This window comes from Sturnus vulgaris, unplaced genomic scaffold (assembly GCF_052056855.1).
Source record: "Sturnus vulgaris isolate bStuVul1 unplaced genomic scaffold, bStuVul1.hap1 Scaffold_195, whole genome shotgun sequence".
Classification (NCBI taxonomy): Eukaryota; Metazoa; Chordata; class Aves; order Passeriformes; family Sturnidae; genus Sturnus; species Sturnus vulgaris.
The window spans coordinates 11,224,490-11,242,916 of record NW_028276170.1 but is presented as its reverse complement, the minus strand read 5'-3'; the positions used below and the strand labels follow the sequence as shown (position 1 = coordinate 11,242,916).

Sequence of the window (18,427 nt, the reverse complement as noted above, 5' to 3'; positions counted from 1 at the left end):
GAGACCTCATCACTCTCTACAACTCCCTGACAGGAGGGTGCAGCCTGGTGGGGGTCGGGCTCTTCTCGTAGGGAACAGGGACAGGACAAGAGGACACAGCCTTAACTGCACCAAAGGTCCTCCCGTGTCCCCACCCATGTCTCAGTTCAGTGAATTTATTTTTCCCTAGTGTTGGATGTTTTAAAGGGATGAAGAGAAATTAAAAGCAAATCAAGGCCAAAAGAAAACGATTTCTGTGTCTGTGTGAGCTGAGGATCCACGTGCTTGGGTGGAAGAACATTTTTTTGGAGGGGTTTCCACCCCACTGTCTCCAAAATCTTGGTCTTTACCTGAGATCATCACCCTTTGGCTGGAGAAGACACCCTTGGGCAATAGGAAATTAAAATCCTGGAATCACTGAGGTTAGATGCAGTGGTTTTGGTTTATTAATTTGAAAATGTTTTTGTTTTGAAATAGGATTAGGACAAAGGTAAAAAACAGGTTTAACTTTAAACGGTAGAAATTGAAATTTTATTAAGGGGAGCTATAAGAAAAAAACTTAGAATAACGAACAGTTTTCTTGTGGTTTTGATGTTACAGTGATTAGCTGCCCAGGAGAATGGAAATCTGATTACTATCTAAAAACCCTTTTTTCAGATTAACAGTTTTTCTCATAACTTTTAATAAGTACTGTGTTAATTTACAAGGCACAGTTTAAGGATTATAACAGGTTAAACAAAAAACAGTTTATTTTTGAGTACAGAGATTTTTTTCTTTTTCTTGGGGGAACAGTAGGGTTTTTTTATTATTTAAACAGGAGATTACAGCAATTTTAACATTTGTTTACTTTAATATCAATGCTCTTGTTTATATGTACAGTTAGAACAGTCATATTCACCTCAAAATACTTTTATGTGTTGTAGATGAAACAAGAGGCTTTTCTCCATAGTTTAAAAAAAGAAATTTTAGCTCACTACTTTTCTCCTTTCTTTATATCATATTTGACTTTTCTTTTTATTTGATTACGGTGTTTTTATAATGTTTCTGTATGTATGACTATTTTGGTGGGTTTTTTTGGTTTTGTTTGTGTTTTGGTTGTTTTGGGGTTTTTTGGGGTTTTTTTAGGAGAGAGAATAAAGTATCTGTAAAGTTTTATTCTGGGCATTGAAAGAATTAATACCTTGCCCGGGCAGCAGAGGGTTTTGTGACTTTTTCCAGGTGGGGCAGTCCGAGTTATTTACAATAAAGAGTCTTTCAAGGCCACGCTGGGGGCTGGGTGAGGACTGTAGAGTTCAGTCAGAGGAGCCGTGATGAGTTTCTGGTTTCATGGCTGTTCTCCAGCGCCCGCTGCACTCAATTCCAGCCACGGGCCGGGGGTTCTTCCTCCACCCTGCCCAGCAGGGCACCACCAGAAGATAGGATTGAACACAGAAGATTTTCTAGAGTTGGATATCAACAAATTCATTCTCCCCAAGGAATTCCCAAAGTTGGTTTGCATCCTGATGGACTTTGCTGCCCCTGCATTCATCCAGGTGCCCACAGGGAGACAGGATGATGCAGAGTCCCCCAGCCAGGTGTCTTCCCAACACGGATCACCAGGACCACGGATCACCAGGGCTCTGCCCAACGGGGGTCACTGGGGATCATCCAACACCGATCCTCCCATGGGGGATGGAGCTGGAGCAGAGCACGAAGCTCTTCCCACACTCGGGGCACTCACATCCCTGGTGTGGATGCTCTGGTGTCTGATGAGATACGAGTTGCATGTGAAGCCCTTCCCACAGTCAGTGCAGCAGAAGGGCCTCTGTTCTGTGTGAATCCGCTCATGTCTGACGAGAGTGGAGCTTCTCTGAAACCTCTTACCACACTTGGGACATTCATAGGGCCTCTCCCCAGTGTGTGTGCGCTGGTGGTTTATCAGGTCGGACATCCACCCAAAGCTCTTCCCACATTCCAAGCAGGTGTAGGGCCGTTCCCCTGTGTGGATCACCTGGTGCTGCATCAGGTTGGAGCTGTCGCTGAAGCTCTTCCCACATTCCCCACAAATGTAGGGCTTTTCCCCAGAGTGGATCACCTGGTGCCGGATCAGGCTGGAGCTATCTCTGAATCCCTTCCCACATTCCCCACACTCGTAAGGCTTTTCCCCAGTGTGGATCAGCTGGTGCCGGATCAGGTGGGAGCTCTTGCTGAAGCTCTTCCCACAATCCCCACACTCATAGGGCTTTCCACCAGTGTGGATTCTCTGGTGCTGGATCAGCTGAGAGATGGAGTTAAAACCCTTCCCACATTTCAAGCACTTCTGGGGCTTCTCCCCTCCAGGAGGCTTCTCCACCAGCTCTGAGCTCTGCCTGGATCTCCGGCCGCCTTCCCAGCTCAGGGTGGGTCTTTCCTCCTCACAGCTCCCTGGGATGGGTTTGCAGCCACTCCTCGAGAGGGATCTCTGGGGCTTTTCCTCCTCCTCCATCTGCCAACGTCTTGGGAATGAAAAATCCTGGTTTGGGGAAAAAAGAAGAGAAGAGTGTGTTGGGCTGGGGGTTCTTCCCTGCCCAAGTGCAACTCAGGAAGACATTGGGCATCTTGTGTAAGAACCTCCAAAACACCAAGATTAAGACGAAAAATCCTCCCATCATGACACAGAACAAAACCCCCCCAAACACTAAGATTTAGACAAAAACCTCTCCAAAATACTGAGATGCAGCCCCTGCAAAAAATCAAAGCACCAACATTTAACCAAATAAAGCTCAGAAATACCAAGATTAACCCATGTGAAAATCATGGATCCCCCTCTCCAGTTTCCTGCTGCATGCGATGGGGACAATGCTCCTGAGGCCTGGGGAGAGGCTGCAGATACAGGGAGGGGGGAACCTTGTGCTCCTTCATCTTTCTGCTCTTCCACCGCCTGTGTCCCTACTATTCCTCCTTCTCAATCCCACCATCTCCTCCCCGTGCATCCTTTGAACATTTTGTTCTCCATCCCTGCTTCTCCTTCCCTTCTCCTGCTGCCCCCAGGCCCAGCACCCACTGCCGGCTCCCTCTTCCCCCCAAACCCACAGCATCCCAGCGCAGGGGCAGCGATGGAGCTGGGGCAGCTCGGGCTGGGGCAGCGCTGGGCTCTCGGCCGCTCCCGCCCGCACTCGCTCCCCACTGCAGCCGCTGCCGCCACCACAGCGCGGGGGGGCCCGGCCTTGGCGCTCCCCACCATGACTGCAGTCAAGTGACAGAGCTCCAGAGCCAGGCTGGGAGAGATTTAGGAGACATTCCCTGGCCTGAGGGACAAAATGTGTTTATGGATGGCTCTTCAAGGGTAGGAGAAGGGAAAAGAGCTCCAAGACAAGCTCTGATGAAGGAAAGGGAATTAGACCAAGCTCAGGTTACCGCCTGCATGGTCAGCTCAACTGGCAGAGCTGGGTGTGCTTGGAAGAGCCTGGCAATGAAATGCCCTGAGGAGGAAGGCTCAAATATCTTCTGGTGACAGCATGGCAGCTAACAGGGTGAAAAAAGCAATTCTGACTTCTTCAGCAATCTCTGGATCACTTATTAAGGTATTTTTAAAACAAATAACTCCAAGATAAAGAATTGTGGAAAAAACAGACTCTCAGATGGGGAACTCATTTTACAGGAAAAGTCCTTCAGGGGGTTATGGCTGCTTTAGGAATACAATGGGACCTCCACAAGCCCTTGCACCCCCAAAGCTCAGGGCAGGTAGAAAGAACAAACAGGGAAATAAAGAAACTCCTTTGGAAGCTGGTGATAGAAACCAAGATGCAATGGATACAGCTTTTGCCATTGGCTTGGGCAAGAATAAGAGCCAGACCCAGGGCAGATATTCAATTCTCTCCCTTGGAATCGATCTTTGGAATTCCTTACCCTGGTAATTCTCCACCTAGTGCGGGCTGGAGATAAGGGATGTATATTTCAAGCAGTCTGTGGCCAGAATCCCGTCTCTGGTGAAATCTCTCCCACAGGAAGCTGGGCTGGCACAGAGCCTGCCTTGGCACTTTGCTGTTCACAGCATCCACCCAGGACATCGGGTCCTGCCTAAGGAGTGCAAAGAAGCACCACTGGTGGCCAAGTGCCGTGGCCCATTCCAAGAGTCCCTGAGCACAGAAACAGCCGCCAGCACAGCTCAACACGGGGGGACCCCTCACCCTGGGCTCAGGGGCTCTCAAGCCCCGGAGATTTGGAATTCCCGGCTGCAGGAGCAGCGTGGGAGGGCACCACTGACCCTGCACTGAAGGCAACGCAGCAGCAGCCAGGGCTCCACATCGGGCCAAGCCCCTGGGCCTGCCCACAGATCCTCTGCTGAAATCCTCTGCCTGGGCACCCTCCTTTGGCATCTCCACACACTGGGGCCAATCCTTGCTGCCACTGCTGGAGCTTCGCTGCTTTCTGTGCCTGCACTGCCACAGCTGCTGGGGAAGACAACGGCACAATTCCACTCTGCCCCTCAGTTACACTCACACACTGGGCTGCCGGGCATTCCATGGTCAGAAAATATAGCAAGTCTAATTTTAAAAATCTATTTCTCTACTCAGGCTTCATGTGCCTTTGCATTGGGGAAACGAATTTTAAAGAGATTTCTAAGGAATGTTCCTCCACTCAACAGAGAGGAGTTTAACATCTCAATAGACTGGGAATAGCCCAAAAGATACTCACAAAGATAACGACCATTAAGGCCATCAGCAAACATCAAGGAACACCCACCCCAGACACTGCCCCTGGCATAGTTGGAGATGCCTGGTCTGGAAAAGGCTGAGAAGGAAATCCAGGAGTGCGGACCTAATTAATATAGAGGGGAAGAAATCCGGGGCCGATAGGAAATTAAATTCTCAGAACTACACAACTTGGAAGCAATGAACATAAAACCAATGGATTTCTATAGGTTCTGGACTGTGAAAAGTTAAGCGAAAATCTAGTAAAACTCACATATCATGGAACGATTTTCTCTGCACACCCGGGCTATGTGTGGCTGAAATTATTTCTGTTGCACATCCTGGCCAGAATCAAGTAATGCCTTGATTCTCTAACAGTAGAAATGGTGTTGAAGAGTTTTGGGTCCTCCTGCAGTTTTGGTGACAAGATTACACCATTAGAATATCTTTTCTTAATAATTCGACTTTTATATTTTCAGTTAAGATTGGGCCAAGGGTGTGAGGACCACATTTTAGTGTTAGGGGAATGAGCAGAAAAAAATCTTGATTCCTTTGGGGATTTTTTGTGTATGTTCATGAGTGGCTGTTAGTGATGGCAAAATTTTGGTATGGAATTTGTAATGTTCACTGTTCACCTTTAGGCTGCATTTGGCAAAACCAGAAGCCCTGTAATATTTAATAGGATATTGTTTTAAAAAGAGACCAAAAAAGAAAAGCAGCGGGAGGGGGGAGTGGAGAGAGGAAGGAGAGAATATGTGAGTCACCTGATGGGCTTTCGAGAGGTGCTTGAATTGGGGAAAAGGGGGTTGGATCCCCAGAGGTAGCAGGAGGGACCTGGAGCTGTCCACTTTGAAACTACACCCCAAAAATACTGAAAATCAGGGATTCCTCCCAGGAAAAAGCTGCCAGGAGCTGTCCAAAAGGAGTGAAAGAGGGGGTTGGGAACCCGAGATTGAGCAGGAGAGGCCTGGAACCCCCAAAAGCAAGCACGGGTTAGGGGGTTTGATGGTGGAGTGATGATTGGGAATGGGCCAAAGAATGGGGGAAAAGAGGGAGCTGGGATGCCCAAAGATTGGGGGAGGGGGCTGGGAAACCCACATTGAGTCGTGAGGGGTCAGTAGATTTGGGGAATGATGAGAAAGAGGGGGAGAGGGGAGGGAAAGGTGGAGTTGGGATGGAAGAAAGGTGGTTCCCTGTCCCTTAGCACTCGATCCCTGGAGCGATTATCTGCGGCTTGGATGGGGGGGCAGATCCGCACTGGAGGGGCCCCCTGCCCATCCCAGTGTGTCCATCTCGCTGCTTCCCTCGAGCTCCCAGCCCGGCCCCGGCTGCCTGCTCTGCTCCCTGATGGATTTCTACCCTGCCAACATCCAGCTGAGCTGGTTCCAGGGCCAGCAGGAGCTCTCGGGACACGTGGTGGCCACCGACCTGGTCCCCAATGGGGACTGGATTTCTACCAGCTCCTGGTGCTGCTGGAAACCCCCCCGGCACGGGGTCAGCTCCAGCTCCAGGTGGAGCACGTCAGCCTGGAGCACCCCCTGAGCCGGCACTGGGGCACGGCCCGGACCCCACAGCGCCGGGAGGGGCTGGCAGGACACGGAGGGGATTGGGGGTCCTGGGCTTAACGTGGACACCCTCCCTGGGAACCCTCTTCCCCCTGTCCCATCTCCCTTTATACCCCCTCTCCCACCTCTTTCCCACCAGTCCCTTTCCCGCCCCGCTCACCAGAGAGAGCTCCTCGCCGGCAGCCGAGAGATGGAGGAGAAGGAGCAGGAGAGGGAGGAGGAGGAGCAGGAGGAAGAGGAGGGGTAGAGGAGGAGCAAGAAGAGGAGGAGGAGCAGCGAGAGGCGGCAGCCCGTGCGTCCATCGCTCTCTGGATGTGCAGCCCCTTCGCGCCCGCAAGTATCGGCCCCCCCGTATTGTGTAGGTGACCGGGGAGAGGGACCTCGCCCCCAATATCTTGGGCGGTCCTGGCAGGATTTTTTTTGAACAGGAGAGGGATATTTGGAGCTCACCCGAAGTATCTTTGGGTCTCCCTGTTTCTTTTTTTCGGGAGGCGGCGGGCGGAGCGATGTTTGTATCTTGCAGGGCTCCAAAGCTGTCCCGAAATCCCCTTTTGGGTCCCCGGGTGGTTTTTTTGGGGATGTCTGGGTGGCGGCTGCAGACATAGCCCCGGTGGTGGGTGGGGGATGGAGGTCCCCGGAGCCCCGTGGCGATCGCCCGGGACTGGCAGGGCGAGGGGAGCAGCCTTGAGGGGGGGAAAGCGAAAAGGGGAGAGCCCCGGGAGTGCCGGAGCCTGAAATGGGGGCCTGGAGAGGGGGGACCCCGAGAGCCGGGAGTGAGGGGAGCCTGGAGAAGGGGCAGCCCGGAGAAGGGATGAGCCTGGAGACGGGGAGCCCCTAGGACACCAAAGTGGGGACCCCAGAGAGGGGGACCCCTGTGAGCCCTGGCAGGCCGGAGCAGGGAGTCAGGTGAGGAGGCACCCCTGGGAGCCCAGAACGCTCGGCATCCCTTAGTGCCACCCAGAGAGGGGCACCCATGGGACCCTCAGCAGCCCAGAGAAGAGGGAACCCCAGAATCCCAAAGTGGGGAGACCAAAGAGGGGGGATCCCTGGGATTCCCGGGAAGCCTGGAGCATCGGGACACCCTGCAGAGGAGGGACCACAACATATATGCAGGATCCAGGGCATCCAGGACAAGGGGATCCCCAGAACGTCATAGTGGAGACCCCTGTCTTGGGGTGACTGTATGATGCCTGTACCCACAAATCGTCTGTTCTGCTGGTGTTGGATATTGAATTCTGCAGTTTTAAGACTGGTTCCAGGAGTGAAGGGTGGGAAAGAAGAAGTGCAGAGTTTGTTATCAGAGACTGCACAGGCTCCCCCACATTCCTGCTCACAGACTGTGTTGTCTGCAGTGGACAGGGAGAGAGAGCGCTCTTTTTTTTGCTTTTGGTTAATTTTTCTGCCTAGCTGAGGCAGAGAATCTCCCTGGACTGTGTGTTTTGGGTTTTTTTCCTTTTTCCTGGAACTGTTTGAACCTGCTCTGGACTGAAAACCCAGAAAGGCACCGGGAGCTCACACCTGTGGCCCACCAGGCCTGGCCTGGGCCGTGGCATTTCCCAGCACAGGAGGGACTGAGAACAGACTGAGTGAGCCGGGCAGCCCAGGGAAAGAACTCTTCTAAATCTGTCATCTCTTGGGAACAGCGAGGGGTTTTGCTGTTTGGTTTTGTTCATTTTTGTGCTGGGATGTGTATTGCCTGTTGAATAAACAGTTTTTTCCTTTTCTACTTCTCTCCGAGGGAGTATTTATTCCCGAGACAACTGGGGGAGGGACGGCTTGAATCTCTTTCCCAGAGGGACCCCATTCAGAGGTTTCCTCCCAAGTTTGCCCTAAACCAGGACAAATACTTCTTTGGCGCCCAACGCGTTGCAAGAAAGTGGAAAAGAAAACCCGATCTGATTGCATTTTGGTTGTACTTACTCTGTATTGGGGTAAAGCAGTCAGTAACCATGTTTTTTGAATTCATAATGTCTGTCAGGGTGAAGGCCTTTATGTGTCTCGGGTCCCTAGACTTTTTTGAGGTTTTAATACCTTTTTGGCTTATTTTCTTATCTGGAGATGGCTCCAGTAGTGTCCCTCATATGCAGTTTTTTCAGTAGAGGAGCACAAATTAGAATAGCTGTTGTGCTGGGCTCAGTGATTATGATTTATAGAAAGTTTATAAAGCTACTGAAGTTTGTTCCAGATATTTATGGTTCATGGTTTCTTCATCCAACCCTGCATCCCATTTCCAATAGCCTGTTTTGGGAGTTCATTAGTAATTGCATCTAGTTTGTTAGAGGAGAAGCAGGGGATGAGGCTTTTTTGCCTTTCCTTCTTCTCCTTTGAATCTGTTAAGTCATTTTTTGAGGATGTTCACTTTCCCCTGAATGTCAAGGATACCACTGTCCTGGTATTTCATCTGGTAAGCTTCCTCTGCACAGTCTGCAGCCTCTCTAGAATGAGGGCTGAGGTGTCCAGAGGAGCTGATGGGACCCCTGACCCAGGAGTAGGCCCAGGAATGGAAAATACTGAGTGGGATGGGGAATGGGAGAGAATGGGCAGAACCTTGAAGAAATTTTCTGATCGCCCAGCCTGGGAATTTTCACGTGAACAAATTCAGAACCCAGATGAGGGGGGGAAATATCTGGAAGAGAAGTGCCATGATGATTCTAATGAGAAAAAGATCATTGCAGTAAGCTGGGCCCTAGCATATGCTTATTGCACACTGCTAGATACCGTAGGGCAGCAGAGAGAGGCAGGGGGGCAGGGAGATAAATCAGCCAATACCCCAGTCACTCAGGCTGTAGCTAAACCAGACAGTGAGCCTAAGCCACTGGCAGTTGCTGTGGGGAGGAAGCACAGCAGCAAAACTGATGGGCCAGTGGACGATGATGATCCAGGGGAAGGATCCTCAAAGTGAGCTCCTGGTACAAAATCAGAAGTCAGAGCAACTGAGACAGGATCAGAAGCCAATATTGAGTCCTTATCCCTGAAAGACCTTCGTGGCCTGAGAAAGGATCACACCTGATGACCTGATGAATCTATAATTAGCTGGCTGGTCCGTCTTTGGGATGCTGCAGGCGAGGCCACAATTCTGGATGGCACTGAAGCCAGGAATTTGGGGTCCCTGTCACATGATCCCGTTATTGACCAAGGAATGGTGAGGGGGGCTAATCCTCAGAGTCTCTGGGCACGGGTCCTGGGAAGTGTGGCATAAAGATATCTGTGTGCAGATGATCTCTGTATGCAGCAAACCCAGTGGGAGACCATAGAACAAGGGGTTCAACGCTTGAGAGAAATGGCAGTGGCAGAGATTGTTTTTTCAGATGACCTAACAACTAGGAATCCGGACTTGGTACCATGTACATCTGTGATGTGGCGAAAACTTGTACAACTTGGGCCACAAGAATACGCTTCTGCTTTAGCAACAATGAAGCTGGAGGAAAGGGAGGAGACCGTGCTCGATATGGAGAAGAAGCTCCGAGCATATGCAGATGCCGTGCATGGCCCAACACATGCCAGAATCTCAGCTGTGGAAACACTTCTACAGAAATGAGAAGATAAGATAGAGGAGAACCACAGGAAACTCAGGGAGGAGATGAAAGAGGGATTTCTCCAAATCTTGGCTGTACAGATCAAAAGTTCTGGCCCCAAACGTAAACGTTCCCCAGATGGGGAGAGAAGACCCTTCTCACGAGCTGAGCTGGATTCTGGAGAAAACATGAAGAAGAGGGATGGAAAATCTACTGTTGCTCTGGTAAAACTGGTGCTTGAATTGCAGGACAGTGAGATGCAGAGAGGGATTTCCACAAAAAAAGGTGGAACTTCACCAAACTTCACCAAAAAGGAAGCAGCTCCAGTTGCCGGTAGTCAAACTGCCAGGTATGATGATGATGATGATGACATGTCCAATCCCCTTGAAGGAACCTCCAAGACATAGCTCAGGAAAGAAGAATAACCAGGCTTAGAGGGGCCCTGCCTCTAGCCAGGTAGAGGCTGGGGAAATCCAGGTTTTTTGGACTGTGTGGATTCGTTGGCCTGGCACATCAGAACCACGAAAATATGAGGCCTTGGTCAACCCTGGCTCACAGTGCACATTGATTCCATCAAGGCAAGTGGGGGCAGAATCTGTTTCTATCACAAATGAGAGCATGTGCCAAAGTCAATAGTGTGGGTTTAAAGAAGAGTAAATGAGAGGCAGAGAGAATGACAAAGAGAGAAAAATAGAAATGGAATAGAGGTGGGGGATGAGAAAGAGAGTGACAGAGACAGATTAAGTAGAAAACCTCACCACTCTGTGGATCCCAATGGCGTCCTGTGGATGCTCTACATCTCTGTCTTCTTGGTGCTCAGGGTCCCCCACAAACACGGAGTTCAGGGGGTCCATACACACTGGGGGCAGGTGGGAAGGCCCAGGTTCCTCCCCTGGCAGGGACAAGTCTGACACAGGCTCTGGCAGCAGCCTCTGGCTCTGCTGCATCCCTTTGCATCAGGAGCAGTGCTCTGCTGCAAGGCCTCAGCAGTGAGTCTGGGCAGCGCTTTGGGGCTCTTGGATGGATTCTGGCACCTCCTCAGCTGCCCCTCACGGCAATGTGCCGTGGATGTGGCCTTCCCGGGGTGGGGATTTTCCAGCGAAGCCAGTTTGTGTGAGGGAGGATGGGTGTTCAGTGCCTGTGGGCAGAGGTGCCCCCACAGCCCCAGAACTCTCCTCCTCCCTGGCTGTCTGTGAGCAGTGTGTGCAAACGTGGCCTCAGCAGATGAGCCTGTGGGCTACGGCCTCCCCCAGCCCCAGCCTGGCCCAAGCTGATTTTCAGGACAGCTGCTGGCTTTGCCTTGCTTTGGATACATTCTCCTGCCTCAGTCTCGTGTCCTTGTCCCTAGACCAGAGGCAATTGATCAATGGTGTCACCTTGATGGTACCTCAGGTGCTGTTAGGCCGCTCAAGTCCCAGGCCAAAGCTGCAGTCAGGTGAAGGAGGGCTGGGCTGAGGTGGTCTCAGCCTCTTTATTCAGTTTCGCCATAATGTGCAAATCTCCTTCCTGGCAGCGTTTAAGCCATTCCCCCATAACATTTCAGTGTGTGACACCGCTGCTGTGCCCAGAGCCCTGTGAGGCCCAGTGGCCCAGGACAGACCCCCCCGAGCCCCACAGTGCCAGGCCTGGCTTTGCAGGCTGGGCTGTGCGGGGCCAGAGGAATTGGCCGGATGGACGCAGGCAGGGAGTTGTGGTCAGCGGCTCCATGGGCGGCTGCAGGCCGGGGATGAGGGGTGTCCCTCAGGGAGGGCTCTGCCTCGGCCCCGGGGGGGCCCAATGCGAGGGTGAGGGGCTGGGGGGGCCATGGGGGCGTTCGATCAATGGGGAGGGCCCGGGGAGTGCTGAGAAGGGGGTGGGGAGTGGGGGGGAGGGAGGGGTCCCATGGATTTGGGGGGAGTCTTGATGAGTGTGGGGGGAGTCCCATGGATTTTGGGGTCCTGGTGACGGGGGGGGAGCGGTGAGTGGGGGGGTCCCATGGATGGGGGAGGGGCGGTGAGTGAGGGGGGGGTCCTGGCGCCCTGGGGTGGTCCCAAGTATTCGGGGGGGTCCCAGCGCTTTGGGGCGGTCGGTGAACGGGGGGGGCAGTGAATAGGGGGAGCCCCGGTAAATTGGGGGGGTCCCTGATGATAACCAGAGGAGGAGAGGGGGGAAAGGAGCGAGCCCCAAGGGACGCCCCCCGATGCTGGGGACACCCCGGTGCCCCCCCAGCGCACGGCCCCCCCATTCCCGCTCCTGTTCCCGGGGGAAGTCAAAGGGGAGGGGCGGAATCCCCGGGATGGGCAGGGGGGGCACAAAGGGGGGTCCGGGCCCTGTGCACCGGAGGGTGGTCGGTACACGAGGGGGGGGGTCCAGTCCCGGTGCCCGAGGGGGCGTCCCGGTGCCCGGTGATTCGTGAGGGGGTGTCCGGTGATTCCTGGGGAGGTCTCCGGTGGTCCTGGTGCATGACGGGGGGGTCCCGGTGACTCATGGAGGGGTCTCCGGTGATCTCGGTGCCCGAGGCTGGCGATGTTTGAGGGGGGGTCCGGCGGTCCCGGTGCACGATGAGGGGGTGTCACTGCTCGATGGTGGGGGGAGTCCCGGTGCACGGTGACGGTGCTGATTGATGGGGGAGGTCCTCTGGTGGTCCCGGTGCCCGGTGATTGATGGAGGGGGTCTCCGGCGATTCCTCGGGAAAGGGGGGGCGGTCCGGTGATGCCGGTGCACGAGGAGGGGAGAGAGGAAACTCGAGGGTCCTGAGGGGGTCCCGGTGCACGAGGACGGTTAAATTCGGGGGTCCTGGTGCTCGGAGGGGGGGGTCTGGTGTGTGACACAGAGAAAGACCCGGGTGACACTGGGGACCCTGGCACGGGGCTGGTGACACTCAGGGGCTCCGGGTGGCACAGAGACTCTCCCCAAATTCTCTGGCACGAGGTCCTGGTGGCACGAGGGGCTCTCGGTGATACGAGGAGCTGGTGGCACTCCAGGGGCTCCTGGTGGCACAAAGAGCTGGGGGCACTTGAGGGGCTCTTGGTGACACAGGGCTCTCAATGTCACTCGCAGGCCTCTCGGTGACACGAGGAATCCCCCCGTTCCTCCTGGTGGCACTCGAGGAGCTCTTGGTGACACTCGCGGGGCTCTCAGTGACACTAGGATCCCCCAGATTCCTCTGGGTGACAGAAAAAGCTCCCCAAACTCGTCTGGGTGACATGAGGAGACGGTGGCACGAGAGGAGCCCTTTGCACGAGGATCCGTCGCACGAGGACCCCCAAAATTCCTCGAGCGAACCCCCCCGAAATCCTCACGTGGGACCCCCCACTCACCGCGAGCCCAACCCCCCGCCCCCCCTCCTGCTCCTCACCCCGGGTGTCTCCGGGTGATCCCGCCCCAGGTCCTCCCCTTTCCCCCTTTTCCCCCAGGACTGGGAAGGTCGGAGGGACGGAAGGGGGGGTGCAGGTGTGGGGTTTTTTCCGGGGGGGTCCCGGCGGCCCCCGGGGCGGGGTCAGTGCTCAGCAGCGGGGCCGCGCCGCTCGCACCCGTTGGCCGAGATCGAAGGGGGGGGGGGGGCGGGGGCGGCCCGGGGACCCCAAATCACACCCAGGTCTGCTGCTTTAGTCCTGTGCTACCAGCGCTGATTTTTCTCCTAATTCAGTCTTTTGTTGTATTTTTTTTTGCTAAGGTTTAATAAACCTTTATAATTTTATAAAGTGAGCGTCGTTTCTCCAGCCCTGCACTGCCGGGGTAGGAGGTGCAGCTGGAAGGAGGGAGCCGTGTGGAAAGCGGGATTGAAGGCTCTTCATTTACTTCTCATTATCCTGCTCTGAGTTTTTGGAGTTTTCTGCCAGAAATCTCTCCCCTCTCCCACTCATCCACAGGGGTTGTGGGGCAGTTTTCCCGTTTTGGGGGAAATTAAAGCCAAGCACAGACGCGCCTAATTAAGAGGTAGCAGCAGTGAGGCTCCAGGGCTTCCCGCTGAGCCGGAGCCAGCGAACACGCAGGGCTGGGAAAGGCGTGCCGGGAGCTGCGGAGAACTTTGTTTGTGTTTCCAGGCCAATGGCGGCTCGGGCCCGGGCCCGTTCCAGGGCTGTTCCTCATCTCCGCCTTTGCCCTCCCACAGCCCGGGGGGCCCTGAGAGCGCGGGCCGAGGCTGGGCCGTGTGCAGAGCCCGGCCCTCGCTGCCATTGGCTGATTGTGCCAATGGCACTCCTGGTTGTCGCGCGCTGATTGGGCAGAGCAGCAAAGGCGCCATTGTGGCAGCGTCTGTGCGGGCCCGGCAGCGGCGGCAGCGGCCGGAGCCCGGGGAGGCGGCGGCGGCGGAGCTCGGAGGCGGCCCCAGCGCAGGTGGGAGCCGCGCTCGGTTGTGCGGGGGCTCGGGGCTCGCTGCGGGCCGAGGGGGCGGCAGGGGGCTCTGGCGGGTTGGTTGTGCCGGTGCCGGCCCGTGTTGGCGCTGGGCTGAGGGCGCTGCGGGAGCGGCTGCCCGCGGTCTCCTTCCCGCTGGGGCCTCGGCAGGAGCCGGTGCCGGAGCAGCGCTGGCTCGTCCCGGTTGCTGTGGGTGGCACAGAGGTGTCTGCCCTGTGCCCGGGGCTGTGCGGGAAAATTCCCGTGGCCAGAGGTTTGTGTGCCCGCAGGAGACAGAGGAGTCCTGTAAAAGTGAATTTATTGATGAACAAAGAGAGAGGCCATGCGGCATTTGCCATGCGGTCTCTAAAACGCAGCCTCCTTTTTATCCTCATTTTCCCGTCTGCACCTCCCTCTCCCCTTCCCCACTGGCTGAGTTACTTGGAAGGTTGAGAGTTCCCGATCCACCTACTGCATGTCCCTCTTAATATGCACTCCTACTACGATATTAATCTTACTGCTTGCAATCCCTCATTTTCTTGTTTCCTCAAGAATTGCCTTTACAAACTTTTAATTTCCATTGACTCAATTTCTTTTCCTGCGTCCTCTTTGGATGAGCAGCATTCGTTTAAGCCATGGTCTGCCAGGGAACCACGAAAACGTGTCCCATTCCCATCCTTTCTCCGGAATACGAGCTATTTTCTTATTTCCTTCGTTATCTGTTTCAGCACTTTTCAGTTCTCATCTATTTTCGAACAGCAGTTTGAGTCATGTAATTTTGTGTAAACTCCTCCTCCTTCTGTTAATAGATAATCTGATCCTATCCCATGGTGAAATGTCTCCTTCCTTATTTCAGTGGATTGGTCGTCAGGAAGGTCAGGAGCTGGAGCTGTGTGGTTGGTTATTATTTCCAGGATTCTTTTTATCCTAATTATGACACTCAAATTATGGATGGATTTTCCGTGTCCTGATATGAATTCGTTAGGGTTCCCAGGGGCTGGTCCATGGTGTTGTAGGATTGGCTCTGGTGTCTGTTCATCTTTTTTGCGTTTTTGGGTGCTCCCTCAAGCCAGGGCTGCATCAATTGACCACTTTTCTCTAATTAAATCACCACATACTTGGATTTCCAACTCATTTCCCTGAACTTGTGGCTGCAAAAACACCCCAGTGCCCCAATACACCCTATATAACCTGGACAGTGACAGCACAGGTTGGAGCAGGGAGAGGGATGATTCCCCCCCACTTTTTTTAGTAAAGCTTTCCCAACATTCTCCGTTTACTGTTTCCCTTTGCAGCTTAAACAATTTCTGTTGCAGTCAGATATCCTCACTGTGGGCTCTGCCTTTAGTTGTGCAAATTCCATCTGTGCAAGCAGGCAGAGCTTGGAGTGGGGGACAGAAGCAATCACCGAAATTCCTCCCCCAGGCATGAAGATCCTGGTTCATTGTGCACACATTGTCCTATCAGTGTTAATTTGCATTTCTAAAGCTCCTGTCGTGGCTGTGTCTGGATCCAATGCTTCTATTCCGGAGCAGCCCTTAGGTGATCCACAAGTGCACCCCCACAATCTGTTTTTTTTTTCTCTTTTTTTTTAAACAATTTTGTACAAACTCTTTATGTGTTAAAGCCTCACCATTAATACTCTTCTAGTTTTGCAAAATGCAACATAAAGGTGAGAATTGAAAAACCCTTTCTGAAATTCTGCCATCATTAAGAGCCACCTACAAATACACACAAAGAAATTCCAATGCAATCTAGATTTTTCTACTTCTTCTCCTAGGAGTAAAAATTGATTCTCACACCCCTGGTCCAAACCAAACTCAGAATATAAAAGTAGGATTACTATGACACATTTTTCTAATGGTGTAATCTTGTCACTGAAACTGCAGGGACAATAAAAATCTCTCCAACAATATCTTAATGTTAGAGAGTCAAGGCATTACTTGATCCTGGTCAGGATGTGCGACAGAAATAATTTCATCCACACATAGACCGGGCGTGCAGAGAAAATCATTCCATGAGATGTGAGTTTTACTAGATTTTTCCTTAACTTTTTACTGTCCGAACCCAATGAAATCCATTGGTTTAGTGTTCATTGCTTTAAAGTTGTGTAGTTCTTAGTGTTTGGTTTCCTATTGCACACGGATTTCTCATCTTCTGATGTTAATTAGATCCGCATTCCTGGATTTCCTTCTCAGTCTTTTCCAGACCAGGTGTCTCCATCTATGCCAGGGGCAGTGTCTGGGGTGGGTGTTCCTTGATGTTTGCTGGTGTTTTGTTCATGTTTTGTTGAATGTTGTTATCTTTGTGGGAATCTTTTGGGCTATTCCCAGTCTGTTGAGAGGTTAAACTCATCTCTCTTGAGTGGTGCCACATCCCTTAAAAAAGCTTTTAAAATTTCTTTTCTGAGAGAAAGGCAAACCGAGCCTGACTAGTAAAATGGAATGTGAAAAAAATTTAAATTTGGTATACTTTCCAACAGTGGAATCGCAGGCAGCCCAGTGTGTGAGTGTAATTGAGAGGCAGAGTCCTGGGTGGATGCTGTGAACAGCAAAGTGCCAAGGCAGGCTCTGTGCCAGCCCAGCTTCCTGTGGCAGAGATTTCACAAGAGACAGGATTCTGGCCACAGACTGCTTGAAATATCCATCCCTTATCTCCAGCCCGCACTAGGTGGAGAATTCCCAGGGTAAGGAATTGCAAAGATCAATTCCAAGGGAGATAATTGAATATCTGCCCTGGCTCTGGCCAAAGGTTATAATGGCCGGATGCTTGGCCTTCAGCCAAGGGCACACACTGACTCAGAAAACACTTCCTAAATGCAGCAACATGTTGCATATTCATAGACCTTCATGCATTATTCTGAATCATTCTCCCCAGACCTGTAAATCATTATTTTTTCCTTCCTGGGATTCTGGTGTCCCATAATCCAGGAATGTGAACAATTTCCTGATTATCTTTTTTACCATTCTCTGAGTTAGTTACATGAACAAAAGCTTTTTACATCAAAATGTTGTAATTACAAAAAATATATTTACCACAACTATTTCTAAGTTCTGTTAATCGCAGAGCTAAAATAAACTATGTTCATACAGCAAAGTTTTCCAAGAGATAGCATTCATTTTAATATTTGCAAAAAGACAATAATATAATATGTACTTATAACACACGTAGAATCCCAATTTCTTTCCTGAGTCTGGAATAGTCATAGCTGTGGCACCAATCATTTTGTTATTTTTCATTTTCTCAGCTTTTGTTCCCTTTCTTCTGTCCATACCCCAACCTTGAGGCTATTGGGGTTTAGAAAGTGATACAATGTTATGGGTAGAACAGAGAACTCTCAATTCAGGTCCTGCAGTTTCCTATTAATGCTCAGAATTCTTGCACCTCCTTTTCAGTCCTGGATTACTTCTGAGACTCCCCTGACCCCCTCTAGTTCAAGATACCACAAACTTTCAGACAAAATATCTCACAAATATTTAACTCTTTTCTCTAGCATTTGCTCTTTTTTTTTTTCAAATACTGAAAGATTATTTTTAGGCTGAACATTCAGCCATTTCACAGAGGCTTCTTCTTCCACTTCTTGTCCTCCTGACTGCAGCAAGTCATCCACATCCTGCATTAACCCAATCCCTGGGTGTGGGGTAAATTCTTGTGATATTTTCTGCAAGGCTTGCCCCAATAAGGCTGGTGCTTCCGTGCATCCCTGCAGAAGGACCGTCCATGTCTTTTCCATTTTCCCTTCTACCTCTTGTTCTCACTCAATGGCAAAATCCAGTTTACCATCCTGTGTGAGTGGGCATCCCCAGAAAGCATCTTTGCCATCAAGGACTGAATGGTGGCAGTGTGAGGAGGGCACCTGGTTGAAGATGGTGTAAGGATGTGAGAGCCCCTGGGTGCTGGTGCCCCCTTGGGCCCTGGGGTTCATCCCTCAGGGGCTGTAGAAACTCTGCCATGGCCTTTGCCTTCCCCTTGGCCTTTTCCTCCTCCCTTCTTGCATTCCCCTGCTGTGCCTTTGTGACCAAGTGCTCCAGGGGCTTCTTCTGCCCCTCCTGCAGCCCCCTCAGTGCCTGGGGGTGCTCATCCTCTGACAGCTGCTGAGCTTTCTGCTAAATCATTCCTTTCTGCACTGACCCAAGGAAAATGCTTAAAAGCTAATCTGGATGCTTGCACGTCCAATGCCCATTTCCCAGCTGTTCCTTTGTCCTGCTGCTCCTTGTGCTGTGGCTGCCGTGGCCAGCCCGTATCCCAGAGCCGGTGCCTGTCCTGCCGCAGTGTCCAAACGCGGCCCCCCCGGCGGGCAGGGCCGGCAGCTCCACGGGGCCGGGCAGCGGCCGGGGCGTCCCGCAGCCTCCTGGGGGCCGGGGGCCACTGCCGGGCCTGCAATTGCCGGGGGGTGCTGGGC

At 52.3% G+C, this 18,427-nt stretch overlaps 1 protein-coding gene across 1 annotated transcript in view; it reads right to left on the bottom strand.

Moving 5' to 3' along the window:
• Window positions 1-487: 487 nt before the first annotated feature.
• Window positions 488-18,427, bottom strand: part of LOC148218079 (uncharacterized) — a 78,620-nt gene continuing 60,680 nt past the window's right edge. The window contains 2 exon segments of the mRNA XM_088158044.1: window positions 488-2,294; window positions 16,139-16,179. Of these exon segments, the coding sequence (XP_088014170.1) occupies window positions 1,613-2,294; window positions 16,139-16,179 (723 nt within the window). The 3' untranslated portion in view covers window positions 488-1,612.